Source organism: Artemia franciscana, chromosome 5 (assembly GCF_032884065.1).
Source record: "Artemia franciscana chromosome 5, ASM3288406v1, whole genome shotgun sequence".
Lineage (NCBI taxonomy): Eukaryota > Metazoa > Arthropoda > Branchiopoda > Anostraca > Artemiidae > Artemia > Artemia franciscana.
In genome coordinates this window covers 9729829-9745746 of record NC_088867.1, presented here as the reverse complement: position 1 = coordinate 9745746, position 15918 = coordinate 9729829, and the positions used below count along the sequence as shown (strand labels likewise).

General features: G+C 35.9%; 1 protein-coding gene across 2 annotated transcripts in view; it reads left to right on the top strand.

Annotated features, from left to right (window-relative positions):
- The window catches only part of LOC136026962 (retinol dehydrogenase 11-like), a 120451-nt gene that overhangs the window by 69322 nt on the left and 35211 nt on the right, over positions 1-15918 (top strand). For both annotated transcript variants that reach the window (XM_065703827.1, XM_065703826.1), the window contains exon 6: positions 11060-11172. In XM_065703827.1, coding sequence (XP_065559899.1) covers positions 11060-11172 — 113 coding nt within the window. The remainder of the gene's footprint in view (positions 1-11059; positions 11173-15918) is intronic.

Genomic DNA, 15918 nt, shown 5'->3' with positions numbered 1-15918 from the left:
CCGAAAGTATATTACTCGCATTGATTTCAGTTGTTTCTTCATATGATTAGCTTTATTTAATGGGTCCCAGTCCTCCTTGGCACCCCTTCCCAATCTCTCTCCCTGATAAGCCCACCTTCCCACCTTACGTGATAAGTTGATAAGTTGGGACACTTAATTATATTGTCATTAAAAATTTGGCAATTATATTGTCCGGGTGCTCCATGCCAGTAATAACAATTGTTACTGTTTGATAAAAGAATAATTTGGCTAATCTAGAGTTAAATCCTTCTAACTCGTAAATACTTAAAAATTGTATTCAATGTTTAGAGAAAGGCGCGCACAGAGGACTTTCACTCAGAGGAGGAAAAATACCAAAAATGCTTATTATGCAACAAATATAGGAAAACAGAAGGAACTTGTATGTTAGTATTACAGGGGGGAGGGTTGGTCTGAAGTCAATTTATTTTCTTCTGAATTAGAAAAACATAAAATTATCATAGGAAAAGAACAATTCAAGAGTTTTGGCTCGGGGTGGGGGGGTTTACAAAAATTTTTCAAAAACGCACCAAAACTTTCCTTATATGCATTGTTTTTTTTTACGGGTCAGACAAAAAATAGAGGGTGGGGTGTCAAATTCGGTAACCCCATCCCCCTGAATACGGCCTTGCCTAGGAATACTGCTGGACCATAGATTAAGGGAGATGAAACCATTTCATTTAGATAATATATTAGAAAATTAAAGTTGAAACTCTCTTTGGACAGTATATTGAAAAAAAAATAAAGGTTGACACAATAAAGGTTGAATTTTATCGTAAAGAAATCATCGGCAATATTATTGTAAAAAAAAACAAGTTTTTTAACTGAAAGTAAGGAGCGACATTAAAACTTATTAAATAAAAAAAATAGTTTTCTTTAACTGAAATTAAGGAGCGACATTAAAACTTAAAACGGACAGAAATTACTCCATGTATGAAAGGGGCTGTTCCCTTCTTAACACCCCGCTCTTTACGCTAAACTTTGACTCTTTCTCTCAATTCTACTTTATTAAACAGTAAAAACTGTAGCGTAAAGAGCGGGGCGTTGAGAAAGGAACAGCCCCTTTCATACACGGAGTAATTTATGTCCGTTTTAAGTTTTAATGTCGCTCCTTACTTTCAGTTAAAAAAACTAGTTTTATTTATTTAATTTCTGAACGTTTTTGAATTAATGCATGTTTGATTTTGGCCCTCCGAATACAAATTATTAAAATGAAATTTGTATATTAATTCTTTTTTTGGCTGAATGACTTTCTCTTAGTTTTGATCGGACGATTTTGAGAAAAAAAGGGGTCGGGGAGGAGGCTTAGTTGCCCTCCAATTTTTTGGTTACGTGAAAAGGCAACTAGAAATTTTAATTTTTAACGAACGTTTTTATTAGTAAAAAATAAACTCAACTTGAGAATTAACTTTCGTAACGAACTTATATATTCTTATATTTTTATTATGTATATGAGGGGGGTTTTCACTCTTTACACTAAAGCTTAAATTTTGTCCCAACTCCTTAAGAATAACCCCTGAACCAGAAAGGCCGTAAAATAAATAGTTGAAATTACTAAAAATACTTTAGCGTAAAGTGCGAGGTATTAAAGAGGAGATGAACCCCTCATATGCGTAATAGTCTCTGTGTGTTTTAAGTTTTAATGCTGCTTCGTACTTTCAGTTGAAAAAACTTTTTTATATTTATTTTTTCATTGTTTTTGTTTTATAATAATGCCAGAAAATCCTGCGCCCTCTTCATTGAATTTCTCTGCCCCATCACATATTCCTCCAAAGAAAAATACTCCCACTTAGCCCTATCCCCTCAACCCCCCCAAACCAAAATAATCCCCCTGAAAAACGTCTGTACACTTCCCAATAACCATTACTGTATGTAAACACTGGTCAAAGTTTGTAACTTGCAGCCCCTCCCCCGGGAGCTGTGGGGGAGTAAGTCATCCCAAAGACATAGTTATTAAGGTTTTCGACTATGCGGAACAAAATGGCTATCTCAAAATTTTGATCTGTTGACTTTGGGAAAAAATGAGCGTCGGAGGGGGCCTAGGTGCCCTTCAGTTGTTTTGGTCACTTAAAAAGGGCACTAGAACTTTTCTGTTCCGTTGGAATGAACCCTCTTGCGACAATCTAGGACCACTCGGTCGATACGATGACCGCTGAAAAAAACAAGAAAAAAAAACAAAAACAAAAATAAACACGCACCCGTGATCGGTCTTCTGGCAAAAAATACGAAGTTTCACATTTTTGTAGATAGGAGCTTGAAAATTTTACAGTAGGGTTTTCTGATACGGTGAATGCGATGGTGAGACTTTCGTTAAGATTTTATGACTTTTAAAGGGTGTTTCTCCCTATTTTCCAAAATTAGACAAATTTTCTCAGGCTGGTAACTTTTGATGACAAAGACTAAATTTGATGAAACTTATATATTTAAAATTAGCATAAAAATCCGATTCTTTTGATTAATATTTTAGTATCAAAATTCCGTTTTTAAAAATTTCGTTTGCTATTGAGCCAGGTCGCTCCTTACTACAGTTCGTTACCACGAACTGTTTGATCACACCATGACATTCAGCGCATCAGATAACCGTATTGTAGAAGTTTCAAGCTCCTATCTACAAAATTGTGGAACTTCGTATTTTTTGCCAGAAGACTGATCACGGGTGCGTATTTATTTGTTGTTTTTTCCCAGGGGATCATCGTATTGACCAAGTGGTCCTAGAATGTCACAAGAGTACTCATTCTAGCGGAAATTTAAAGCTCTAGTGCCCTTTTTAAGTAACCAAAAAATTGGAGGGCACCTAGGCCCCTTCCAATACTCATTTTTTCCCAAAGTCAACAGATCAAAACTTTGAGGTTGCCATTTTTTTCAGCATTGTCGAAATCATAATAACTATATCTTTGGGATGACTCACTCCACCACAATCCCCGGGGGAAGGGTTATAAGTTACGAACTTTGACCAGTGTTTACATACAGTATTGGTTATTGGGAAGTGTACAGACGTTTTCAAGGGGATTTTTTGGTAAGGGCGTTTGAGGGGAGGGGGCTACGTGGGTGGGTCTTTCTTTGGTGGAAATTCCCCCGGGGAGGATAAATTCAATGAAGGGGTCGCAGGATTTTGTAGTATCATTATAAAAAAACGATGAAAAAAAACAAATATGAAAAAGTTTTTCAACTGAAAGTAAGGAGCAGCATTAAAACTTAAAACGAACAGAGATTATTAGCATATGAGGGGTTCTTCTCCTCCTAAATACCTTGCTCTTTACGCTAAAGTATTTTTAGTAATTTCAACTATTTATTCTACGGCCTTTGTGATTCAGGGGTCATTCTTAAAGAATTGGGACAAAATTTAAGCTTTAGTGTAAACAGCGAGTTATTAACGAGGTGAAAAAACCCCTCATATACATAATAAAAATATACGAATATAGAAGTTTGTTACGTAAGTTAATTCTTAAGTTACGTATATTTTTTACTAATAAAAACGTTCGTTAAAAATTAAAAGTTCTTGTTGCCAGTTTAACTAACCGAAAAATTGGAAGAAAACTAGGCCTCCTCCCCCACCCCTTTTTCTCAAAATTATCTGATTACAACTAAGAGAAAGCAATTTAGCCAAAAAAAGAATTAATATACAAATTTCATTTTAATAATTTATGTGCGGAGAGCCAAAATCAAAAATTTATTAATTCAAAACGTTCAGAAATTAATTAAAATAAAACTAGTTTTTTAACTGAAAGTAAGGAGCGATATTAAAGCCTAAAACGAACAGAAATTAATCCGTGTATGAAAGAAGCTGTTCCCTTCTCAACGCATTACTCTTTACGCTAAAGTTTTTTACTGTTTAATAAAGTAGAATTGAGAGAAAGGGTCAGACTTTTAGCGTAAAGAGCGGGGCGTTGAGAAGGGAACAGCCCCTTTCATGCACGGAGTAATTTCTGTTCGTTTTAAGTTTTAATGTCGCTCCTTACTTTCAGTTTAAAAAACTATTTTTTTTAAATTAATTGTAGGAAAGAACGAGGGATTGATAAGGCTCAATCCCGTAACTCCATCTGGGATAATGTGACTCTTACTCTGGCAGAGAAATATGCTGAATTTTACTAATATGGCCAAGACAAGCTATTGATGATCGAGCTCTGTAGTTAAAGTGTTTGTCACGTAATCTCAAAAATTATGTGAAAAGTAAAGAGGGACATTTATCTGCTAAATAATTGACTGTCCTACAACACCCAACTCCCCTATTGGTTCCCTCCCAAAAGTATAAATTTCAGGTCCACTTAGCATACCCTAATGTTCCATGAAACTATCAGCTTTATGCCCGAGCCATTTTAGAGATATTACATGCACGCTATTTTTATATTCTATTCAATTTCTTTAGAGGGTTATAGTAAAAAACGTTTGGGGAGATCAGGGGCTTAATATTTTTAGTCGCCGTCCCCAGCACATATGTGAAGTCCCCTTTCACCTCCCCACCCCGCGCACCTTGAGAGTATATCCCAAGCAGTTTCCGTGGTTTTGCACATATGCTATCTTAATATCCTGAATACACATAGTGTCCTTCAATTTACATCTCCCCTTACCCTAACTAAAAATTGGAGGTCCACTTATACCAACCTTCTGAAAGTTTCAAATCGATCTCCCTGGCCGTTTTTAGAACGGATTTACAGAACTACTTTTAGAAAAGAAAAAGACATTTTTTTCATTCATTTTTGTGCCTTGATACGACAACAAGAAACTAATTTAAACAGTTTCAGTCTCTTGATTTATATGACTTAAGTATATATTGCCTTGCATTATTTGTCTGAAAGAAAGGTTTTCGAAATGTTTTTCGCCATCGTATGTAACAACCTCAGTACGAATTCCATTAACAATGGCTATACACTAATCCAGAGCAACTGTCTTCTCAACTGTTTTAACATTTTTTGTTTATGGCGGTTAAAATGCGTTGAGGGATGTATGCAAGGTTCTTTCAGAAGTTGCGAGGGATTGGGATCACAAACTGAAAAACCAGGACTTAGTGAAAGATTTGGGAAATCTGAATCTCGTCAAGTCTAACAACCGACGAACATTATGATAAAAAAACAGGCAGCCTCTTCTTAAGTTATAATTATTGTTCCACCCTACTGGAAAAACCAGGTTATCCATATTTATTTTTATCAGGTTTGAAAATATTTTCATATTTGACTCTACAGTAGGACTCTCTGATGCGCCAAATATGATGGTACAATTTTAAATAAGATTCCTTTATTTTTGGAGGATGTTTCCCCGTTTATGAAAAATCCGCTAAATTTTCTCAGGCTCGTAGCTTTTGATATGTAATATTAAACTTAAGGAATGTTATATATTTGGAATCAGCTTAAGAAACCCATTCTTTTGATGTATCTATTGTTATGAAAATTTGTTTTTTTTTTTGTAAGTTTTGGTTGCTATTGGGCCGAATCGCTCATTTGGCCCAATAGCAATTCGGCCAAATAGCGTGGTAACACAGTTTGTTACCACGAACTGTTTTATTATTCTTTCGTTAGATTTTCAAACTTTTTTATTTTCAGTGTATCTAAAATTCTCCTACAAAGCTTTTATCGGGGAGCTCCTCACTCTTCACCAACTGGTGAATAAATTGGAGCATCTCTTGTTCTGCCACGCATTATCCATTTTGCGCTATATTTAGCAATACTAAAACAACGCCGTGTCCCCTTGTCCCTCTCGTTGCACGTGCCACATAGTGTAAACTTCTGAAGTTGGGTGCCTCCTTGGCTTTTATTTCATTCAGGGCATGTTCCTGAAGCCAATTATCATTCATGATAATTATTTGTTTGTTATCATTTTCATCCCAACACAACGAAATATCCAAAATTTTAAGTGATTTTTATTACTGTAAGTCTAAAATGGACTGCAATGTGGCCCGTCTTATGAACGTGCCACATTGTTGAAAAAAGGAAAACAATTTTGTCTTGCGGAAGTAAAGCGTCAAATTGAAACCTTAAAAGAAAGAAATTTGCTAATTATTTTAGCTTTGCTAATTACTATTAATTATTTATTAATTATTAGCTTTGCTAATTATTTAAGATATAGTTCCAATATTATCTCAAATAAACTGACTCGTGATATTCCCCATAATTGGCGGATTCTGAAAATTAGCGCTTTACTGAAAACACAAAACCGATGAAAAAAAGATAGAATTTTCTGTTATTGCAGGAAAGTCCACACGTAAACGGCAGAAAATACAAGACTAATTTACAAAGCTCTCAGTTGTCTTTCTCTTGCCATGATATGAACAATTTTTAGTATAAATCCATAATTCTTGAAAAACAAAACAAAAGCAAGCACAGCATAGTAAAGCGCCGAGTTTCAGTAAAGTTGTCAACAAGAGCTTTTGTTAAACTAGAGCATTAAATTTAGTTTTGTTCCTAGCTTCCTTAAACTTTCTCACCAGGTATGTGTAACTTCACCACAAAGATAAACAATTCAATTGTTTTCGTGAAAATGAAAATAAATGAGATTTCCTTTCATTTGGAGATTTTTTGTTCAAAACGTGTTGTCAAGGTTTTAGTTATTAAGGGGGCGGAGAGGAGCTGTACAAGAGGGAGAGTTGTAAACCAGTCAAGGGTTTTCAACCATGGAGATAAAAATGGTACCCTCGCTAAACATCCTGACCTTCCCACTCCAGAACTGGCACCAACAAGTGCCATTCGTGGCCCCATGTTGCACATTACCATAGAGTTATAAAGACACATTTAATACAAAACATTCAGATATGAGAAGTATTTTTTGGATGAGCTATTAAACATCTCTCTACAATCTTTTGGTTGTCTGCTAACCCTCCTGGCGAGAAAAAAGAAAAAGAAAAAGGAGGCAACTACTGCTACTCAGTTAGTAAAGTAATTTTTCTTGTTTCTTTTTTTTAAGATGAGAGGTTTAAAGCCTCCGGTTTATGGTTTTAGACGATGGAAGAAAAATTGGTTATTTTAGAATTCGTATTCCTCGCTGTTTCTGCCCTTTTTGGGCAGAAATTAATATTTTGTGGTACAAAATTTCAGAAAACAACACTTCGCTGTGGTCTGATCTCTTTTGTTACTTAAAAAGGATTTTATATATTCTTATATTCGTCCGAATGAGCCCTCGTCCAACATTTTACGACCAACGGCTTGATATGATAACCCCCTGGGAAAAAACATAAAAAAAGGGTACACCTCAGCGCCACCCATGCATAAAGTAAGTTTCCTTGTTATTCAAGGTGGTAAGTCTCCAGTTAAGGTTTTCAATAAATTCGATTGTAAAGGTTCACTTACCATTTTGTTCCACCACCGTTTTGAGGTTTTAACACTTTTCTTTTCAAAATTTGCAAAAGCTTGTTTTTGCAATAAACTTTTACTACTAAGCAGTGGCGTTGTTATGGGGGGGGGGGCAAGGGAGCAGTTGTCCCCCCAATAATCTGATGAAAAAACTATGATTTATTATGTAACTTTAAAATTGTTGCTCGTTTTAAGTGTCAAATTTGCTCTTTACTTTGAGCAGACAAATGTTTTTTTAATGAATTCCTTCTCGTTTTAACACAAGGAAAACGAAAGAAATAGAAGTCCATTAGACTTCATTGTTTGTTCCTCATCAATATTCTTCCAAATATGCTGCCTTTGATACCTTATCATCAAGTAAAAATGTGAGCCTTGTTAATGGTAAAATTCCTGTTTTGCCACATTTGCTCTGGTCAATTTTTTTCCCTGATATATAAGGTGCTTTTAATTCCTAAAGTCTATTAGTTCCAGATTAGATTATCTTGTTTTAAAACTTTTAAAAGTGTAAATGAGTACACCCTCTATATCTGCAAACAGGAAAGAAATGGAATCGTTGAAGAAGATAGATTTACAGTGAAAATAATTTCCAGAATGAAAAAGAAATCACTGAAAAAGAAAATAGGACTTAATGCTTTTTATAATGATATTCGTACTAAAGCTAGATAGGTCAAATCAGTTGCAGTTCGGTCATGGAATTTGGTAGAGGGGGATCAGCTCCAGGAATCATTTAATTGCTTGAATTTGTATTTCCAGTAATTAAATGAAACTTCGATTCTCTTATTTGTCATTGAAATGCCTAATAAGTGGTGATAACGTCCTATTCATTACCTTTTGGAATCAAATGTAGACCCGTAAATGTAGAACTACCTCTATGTAAAATACGATGCTGACTTATTACTATTTTCGCTTTTCTAAATATTTCTTTAAATCAGCTCCAAAAAAAGAATTGACAAAAATGTACTAAAAATTATGACTGAAATTAGTCGAAATTCACACAACGCCAGCGCAACTTTTGGGACATTTATCTCTGCGTGAGCACGCTTTGCGAAATGTCTACTGAGAATAGAATGAAGTGAATTTAAACAAAATATGTATATTTTTCTCAGAATTTGGAAATTGTGTGTACATATATAAGCGGTACCAACACATAATGTTTTTTTTATTTTTTATCAGTTTTATCATGCAGCACTAGGAGACTGAGCTTTGCTTGTGAAGGGAATTATACATATAAAAAAGGATATTCAGTGGACCCCCTCCGGAAATATATACCCCCCATAGGCTACTTTGATTTACACAAGAAAAACTTTTGTGTAATTTTTATAGAATCCGTTTCTTTTAACCCAGAGTACAAAGGGGGAAGTAATTTTCAAACTCTATGATTCAGAATTCCCTTCCAATTGGCATCTCTGGCATTTTTTAATTAATTTAAAATTTCTTCCACAATTATGCCAAATATTGTATAGATTCTCTGGACATTCTTTGTCAAACAATGCCCAACGGATAAGTTAATAATTCTAACTTTATTTTTCAAATGCTTTCAAATTAGAAATACGGTCGCTATTTAAATATGTCACAATATAAGGTTACACAATCAGGGGTAATACTCTAACCTCTGTCTTGACCTAAACAGCGCTATTGCGCTGTCTATAATTTTTGTTTCAATGCTTTTTATTAACACAAATCTGTGAACCTGCAAACAAATCAATTTAATAAAAAAACATAATAATATTTCAATAAGTCACGTACATTAAAAGTTTAGTACAACGAATTAAATCTTACAGTGTTAAAATCCATTCAAAATTACGATCAAACGATTAGCGCGATACCCTGGGCTATTAGAACAGCACTAGGTTTAATTATGAGATTAAGCATCCTGTGCTAGACGTGGGGGCTGGGACAAGTGGAGGGGGCATATGTACTGCAGCACTAGTGGTAAATCTGGCTGTAAAAAAAAACAGAGTGTATACGACATTCACCTTCGCTCACCCGAAAGCCTATTTACGCTATGTTACTGTCGTCTGCAGCAGCCCATTGCTGACAATTTTGGTATAAGCCAAGCACCGGAACTTGTATTTTTGTGATTTTTTAATGTGTGTTTATTGTTTGTACTGTATCGCGTCTTGTTTTTAACCAAGTAGCGTGTTTGTAAAATAGGTACTTTTCATTACCGCATGAAAAGCACCCACTTTCGCCCCCTCCTCCCTTAATAAAAATACTTTAGCTACGCCACTGCTACTATGTTAAACCTGAATAATAGTCATCATCACTGAATCCTCTTTACCTGAAAATCTTTTCTCATTATACATTTTTTTCAGAATTTCATTTTCAGACTTTTGATTTATATTAGTCAGTTAAGTACATGGAATTGCTTTCTGTATGAATCAAACTGATATAAAGCTCTTAGATTTGTACTTTTTTGCCATTACTCCTCGAAATCCAAAGTCACGAAGCCGAGAGATATAGATGAAGAAATATCTCTACCCACTGTCTTTCAGATTTCCTGGGATGATTTTGGTGACTGAAAGTTGCAACTCATTCAACCTCTTTTCCGAAAACTGACTCATGTATCCTGTTAATCCAATGGGTAGCGCACAAAGTTTCCTACGGGAATTTTTCAGAGGAGGGCAAGCCCGGAAAAATGTTCAGAGGGCTATGGTTTAAAAAAAAGTCTTATCTGCCAGACGAACTTTACTTTCTTCCCCAAACTTTATAGAATCTTAGTATTTGTCGTACATTTTAGGAGGCCTCCTTAGGAGACCTCCTTAGTCTCCTAAGGAGGAGGGGCTTCTACACGTTCACTGTGCCTTTGTCAAGTATTGCTCTCTGGATAAGACAATATATAGCTAGTTATTCCAGAGAATGTAAGGTACCTTACAAAAATCAAAGTGTTCTAAATTGCACACTGTCACTAGTATTTTATCCGTCAGCTGTCGGGTGATAGCCATAAAATCCAACTAGGGGGGGGGGGGGCTCTGTTCCATGGCTCTTCTGAAATCTTGAGAATTTAGCGACTTGTGCTATAAATTCTCAAAGTTTCCATATCTGTCCTTCATCTTCAGAACGTTTTCGAGAATATGTCCCCCCCCCTCCTCCATCCTGACAAAACCATGTATACTGGCCTGGCTCAGAGTTTACATGCATTTCAAAGACAGCCACGCGTCTATAGCCTCTGAAATCTAAAAAGAACTGACTTCCCAGTATCAAAGGTAGCTTTTAAGTGATTAGTTACCTCATTTCAGTGAATTGCTATCCCTCCTTAGTTTTCCTGTTTTACACATTTCACTCCTTACAAGTTGATAAGAATACCAGAATACTTTTTTCTATTACGACCTCAGCTTTTTTAAATTGCTGTCCCTCCTGAGTTTTCCTGTTTTACATTTCACTCCTTACGAGTTGAAAAGAATACCAGCAAGACATAGTCTAAGACAACCTTCTTTCTAGGTGTTGAAGCGTACTCGGTTCATCCTGGTGCTATTTCAAGCGCAGCTTTTATGAATTGCTACCCCTCCTCAGTTTTCCTGTTTTACATTTCACTCCTTACGAGTTGATAAGAATACCAGCAAGATATAGTCTAAGACAACGTTTTTTCTAGGCATTGGAGCGTAGTCAGTTCATCCTGGTGCCATTAAAAGCACAGCTTTTCGAATTTGACTTTTCGAATTTGAGCACAGCCCTCCTCAGTTTCTTCTTTTACACATTTCACTCCTTACGAGTTGATAAGAATACCTGCAAGTTATAGTCTAAGACAATGTTTTTTCTAGGTGTTGAAGCGTACTCAGTTCATCCTGGTGCCATTACAAGCACAGCTTTTTTGAATTGTTTCCCTTGGTACTTCAGAACTTTTGTCTGGGCACTTACAATGATGGTTTCCAAGGTAATGGTTTCTAATTGAAAAAAAAAATTATTATATAAGATTACCGTTAATGAAACGAAACTTTAAGTAGTAACATTGGGGGCAATGGACCTGGTTTTCTTAAGCTTTGATACTCATTCCTTATGCCCTGCAAATCTATGATGGTGAGCTAAACTGGAGTGAAAGGATAAACATCTGTTGTTCTTTTATAGTCTTATAGAATTCTTTGAGCATTCTTAGTAAACTCGAATATTTTTCGAAAGACACGAATATTTTCATCTACAGGTGAATTTCTTCTGGAATTTATCTTTGCTAAAATATATAATAAAAGCAAGCAAAAATAAATATAAGTCAGAAAATTGACCCTTAAATAAACGAAAATGAAAAAAAGAATAGGAAAGTTAGGGTTTCAAGCTACCATGTTGAAGAAAAAGGATTGGACACAAGTTGCCTCAAATAAGAGTAGGGCCATCGTCTTCCTGTACCCTTTAAGGCCAGGACATCATTTGAGCTTTACTGAAAACATATATTTTAAACAGTTTCTCTTTAATCGTTATAAATGAAAAAAAATCTAAACTTATCGAGACTTCTAGAATTAATATCATTGAATTTGAACAATCAACCTAATTTCAATGGTCTCATATACAGTAATTGTTATTCTTATTTTTAAACGCATTCGTTTCAAATATGTAGAAATAAATTGTTAAAGAATTTATTGATTCGTCAATACCAAATACTGTATTAGCAAACTATATAAATTGCTTCAAAAATAACCTTCTTAAATGCAATGTAATTAACACTGAAATATTCATTTTAAAATTTTTATTTTGGCGTCAATTTTCTATATACTTCGTCATATAGAATCAAAATGAAATGCATTGGTAAGAATACGTCCTTTTAACATAGGATAATATGAAAAAAACTTCGTTTTCTTAAAGAGTTAAAGAGGCTGCGTCCCAAAGTCGAACCTTAAAACGTACAGGAATTAGAAGAGGCAGTTGGGGAGCTGCCGCCCCCCAAACCCCCCGCTTTTAAAGACCCTTTTGTACAGGTTTTTTGTTGTGGGGGGACTTCATTGTTACTAATTACTAGTTTCGGCGCAATGGTTCTCCTGTCCTTTTGTGTTTAACATTTTTCGAAGTTATTCTATTATTCATTCATTTCAATTTTTTGTTAATTAAAAGAGGGCCTTTCCGAAGCCAAGAGCGGGGGGTTAGCAAAAAAACAAAAAACCTGTACAAAAGAGTCTTTAAAAGTGGGGGGTTTGGGGGGCGGCAGCCCCCCAACTGCCTCTTCTAATTCCTGTACGTTTTAAGGTTCGACTTTGGGACGCAGCCTCTTTAACTCTTTAAGAAAACGAAGTTTTTTTCATATTATTTCTGTACGTTTTTCTACAATCCATGGTGGATGTAATTTAATAATTCATGTACTCCTCGTAGAGGAATTAGGAGAGGAAGTTGGGTGGCTGCCGCCCCCCAACCCCTCCGCTTTTAAACCCTTGTATAAAATAGAAAAAAAATAGATAGAATGACCGAAATGTTTCTTTTGCTCATAAGAAGCTAATATTCTGTTATCTCTCAAATGATAAGCTGTCCAGGTGTTATCAAAATTTTTTTGATGTTGTGAAAAAAAACCGCCCGTAAGGGACTTGAACCCTTGACCAGAGGATTAAAAGTCCCACGCTCTACCGACTGAGCTAATCACTTGCATGTGTGTAAATATAACTTCTCAATAACTTTTAAAAATTTCAAATTAACATGGGCTCTTATGGAGAGAAATGCGTTAATTAAGTAGCTAATGCGTGGTTTCTGGAAAACAGGGAAGGAGTTATCTGATCGAGCTGAAATTTCGCGGATAAGCTCCTGGGCCGTAGGGGACCTTAACTTGTGAATATCAGCCCGATCGGACAACGTTAAAAGGGGGGGGGGGTGGGGTTGGGGGGTCGAAAGTTTCGGGGGGTTAAGATTTTCCTACGAAACTTTCAAGGGCACTTACTCGGAGAATTCCGCATCGAATGAGTCTTCGTACACCCAGATCCGATATCGGATGTGACCTGTAGGCGTCGAGAAAAAAAAAAGAAAATGAATTTTAAGTGGCTATGCGTGGTTTCTGGAAAACAGGGAAGGAGTTATCGGAAATTTCGCGGATAAGCTCCTGGGCCCTAGGGGACCTTAACTTGTGAATTTCAGCCCGATCGGACAACGTTAAAGGGGGGCTGGGGTTGACGGGTCGAAACTTTCGGCCAGATTTTCCCCATGAAGGAAAAGTTGGAGGGGGATGAAATTTTGCAGGTTTCTTAGTTGGAGCTCGGGCTACGAAATGCATCCCTCCCCATCCCTCTGCGACCACTGGAACCGAAGATCGCTTAACATTGTCGTGTGTCGCCTCTTTATAGAGGCACGAGTGTGCCTCCTTGAAAATGAAACTGAAAGTCACAAATATAATTGCTCTAAGAATATTTTTTTCCTGGTTGCGCTCTTAATTATAATCGTGATTTTATTTATTTTTCCTGATGTTTTGATTAATTAAAAACTCACTGTTCAAAGCCCTTTGGTTTCAAACTGTTCGTGGTAACGACCTATAAGTAAGGAGCGATCCGGCTCAATAGTAACCAAAACTCTAAAAAACGGAATTTTGATATCAATACATCAAACGAATCGGATCGTTATGCTGATTTTAAATATATAAGTTTCATCTAGTTCAGTCCTACCCATAAAAAGTTACAAGCCTGAGAAAATTTGCCTTATTTTTAAAAAAAGAAGAAACATCCCCTAAAAGTCATGGAATCTTAATGAAAATTATACCACCAGATTCAGCGTATTAGAGACCTACTGTAGAAGTTTCAAGCTGACATCTCCACTAATGTGCAATTTCGTGTTTTTTGTCAGAAGAAAGATCACAGATGCGTGTTTATTTGTTTTTTTGTTGTTATTTTTTTCCAGGGGTGATCGTATCGACCCAGTGGTGCTAGAGGGCTATTCTGAACGGAATTTCGCAAGAAGGGTCATTCGAACGTAAGCTAAAAGTTCTAATGCCCTTTTTAAGTGAACAAAAAAACTGGAGGGCAACTAAGCCCCATTCCCACGTTCATTTTTTCCCGAAGTCACCGGATCAAAATCTTGAGACATCCATTTTGTTCAGCGTAATCGAAATATCTAACAACTGTGTCTTTGAGGACGACTTAATCCCCTGCTGTCCCAGGGGGAAGGGCTGCAAGTTATGAACTTGGCCCATTGTTTCCATATAGTATTGGTCATTGGTAAGCACACAGATGTTTTCAGCGGGGATTTTTTTCTGGTGGGAGAGTCGGGGGAATTAGGTTACGTGGGAGGATCTTTCCATGGATGAATTTTTCATCAGGGAAGAGAATTTCTTTGAAGGGGGTGCTGGATTTCCCAGCATTATTTAAAAAACATCAGAAATTAAATAAAAAATCAAGTTTTTCAACTGAAAATAAGGAGCAACATTAAAACTTAAAACGAACAGACACTATTACGTATATTAGGGGTTTCGTCCCCTCGTCAATACCAGCGCTTTTTACGCTGAAAAATTTCTAGTAATTTCCAAAGAGCTACTTATTCTAATTAAATGCCCTTTGTGATTCAGGGGTTATTCTTAAAGAATTGAAACAAAATTCGAACTTTAGCGTAAAGATTGAGGTATTGATGAGAGGGCAAACCCCTTATATTACGTATATGAGGAAGTTTAAACTCTTCTCAATACCTCGTTCTTTACGCTAAAGTTCGAATTTTGTTAAATAATGACCGATGTAAGCAATAATTTGTTTGTGTTATTTTCCCGCCAATCTTATCATAATTTTACCTTCAGCAGCGTAATAACTATGATTTTTATGTGATAAAAAACCAAAGATATTGTGTGTCTTCGGCTTGTGGTTGTTATTAAATAGAAAAAAGTTTTTCCAACTGAATATAAGGAATATTATTAAAACTTAAACGAACATAAATTATTACGGTTCAATATTCATTCATTATTCTTTATTCAGTTATTTTCATTCATTTCAATAATTTGAGTATTGCTCAGATTGTGACTTCCGTTTTCGTAAAAATATTTTCAACCTCTTTGGCTGTTTTGTTGCTATGCCTTATAAAATTAATTCCGCAAATATCGCTAATTTTAGTTACGTAGGAGAAGTTAGCCTACGTAAGGAGCGACCCGGCTCAATAGTAAACGAAATTCTAAAAAACGGAATTTTGATGCTAAAAGATACATCAATAGAATTTCATTTTTATGCTGATTTTAAATATGTAAGTTTCATCAAATTTAGTCTTTGTCCTCAAAAGTTACGAGCCTTAGAACATTTACTTTATTTTGGAAAATAGGGGAAACCCCCCCCTAAAAGTCATAGAATCTTAACGAAAGTAACAACATCGCATTCAGCGTATCAAAGAACCACACAGTAAAAATTTCAAGCTCCTATCTACACAAATGTGGAATTTTGTATTTTTTGCCAGAAGACAGATCACGGGTGCGTGTTTATTTTCTTTGTTTTTTTCTTTTCCCCAGGGGTCATCGTATCGATCAAGTGATCCTAGAATGTCGCAAGAGGGCTCATTCTAACGGAAATGAAAAGTTCTAGTGCCCTTTTTAAGTGACCGAAAAAATTGGAGGGCACATAGGCCCCCTTCCACGCTCATTGTTTTCCCAAAGTCCACGGATCGAAACTTTGAGATAGCCATTTTGTTCCGCATAGTCGGAAACCATAGTAACTATGTCTTTGGGGATGACTTACTCCCCCACAGTCCCTGG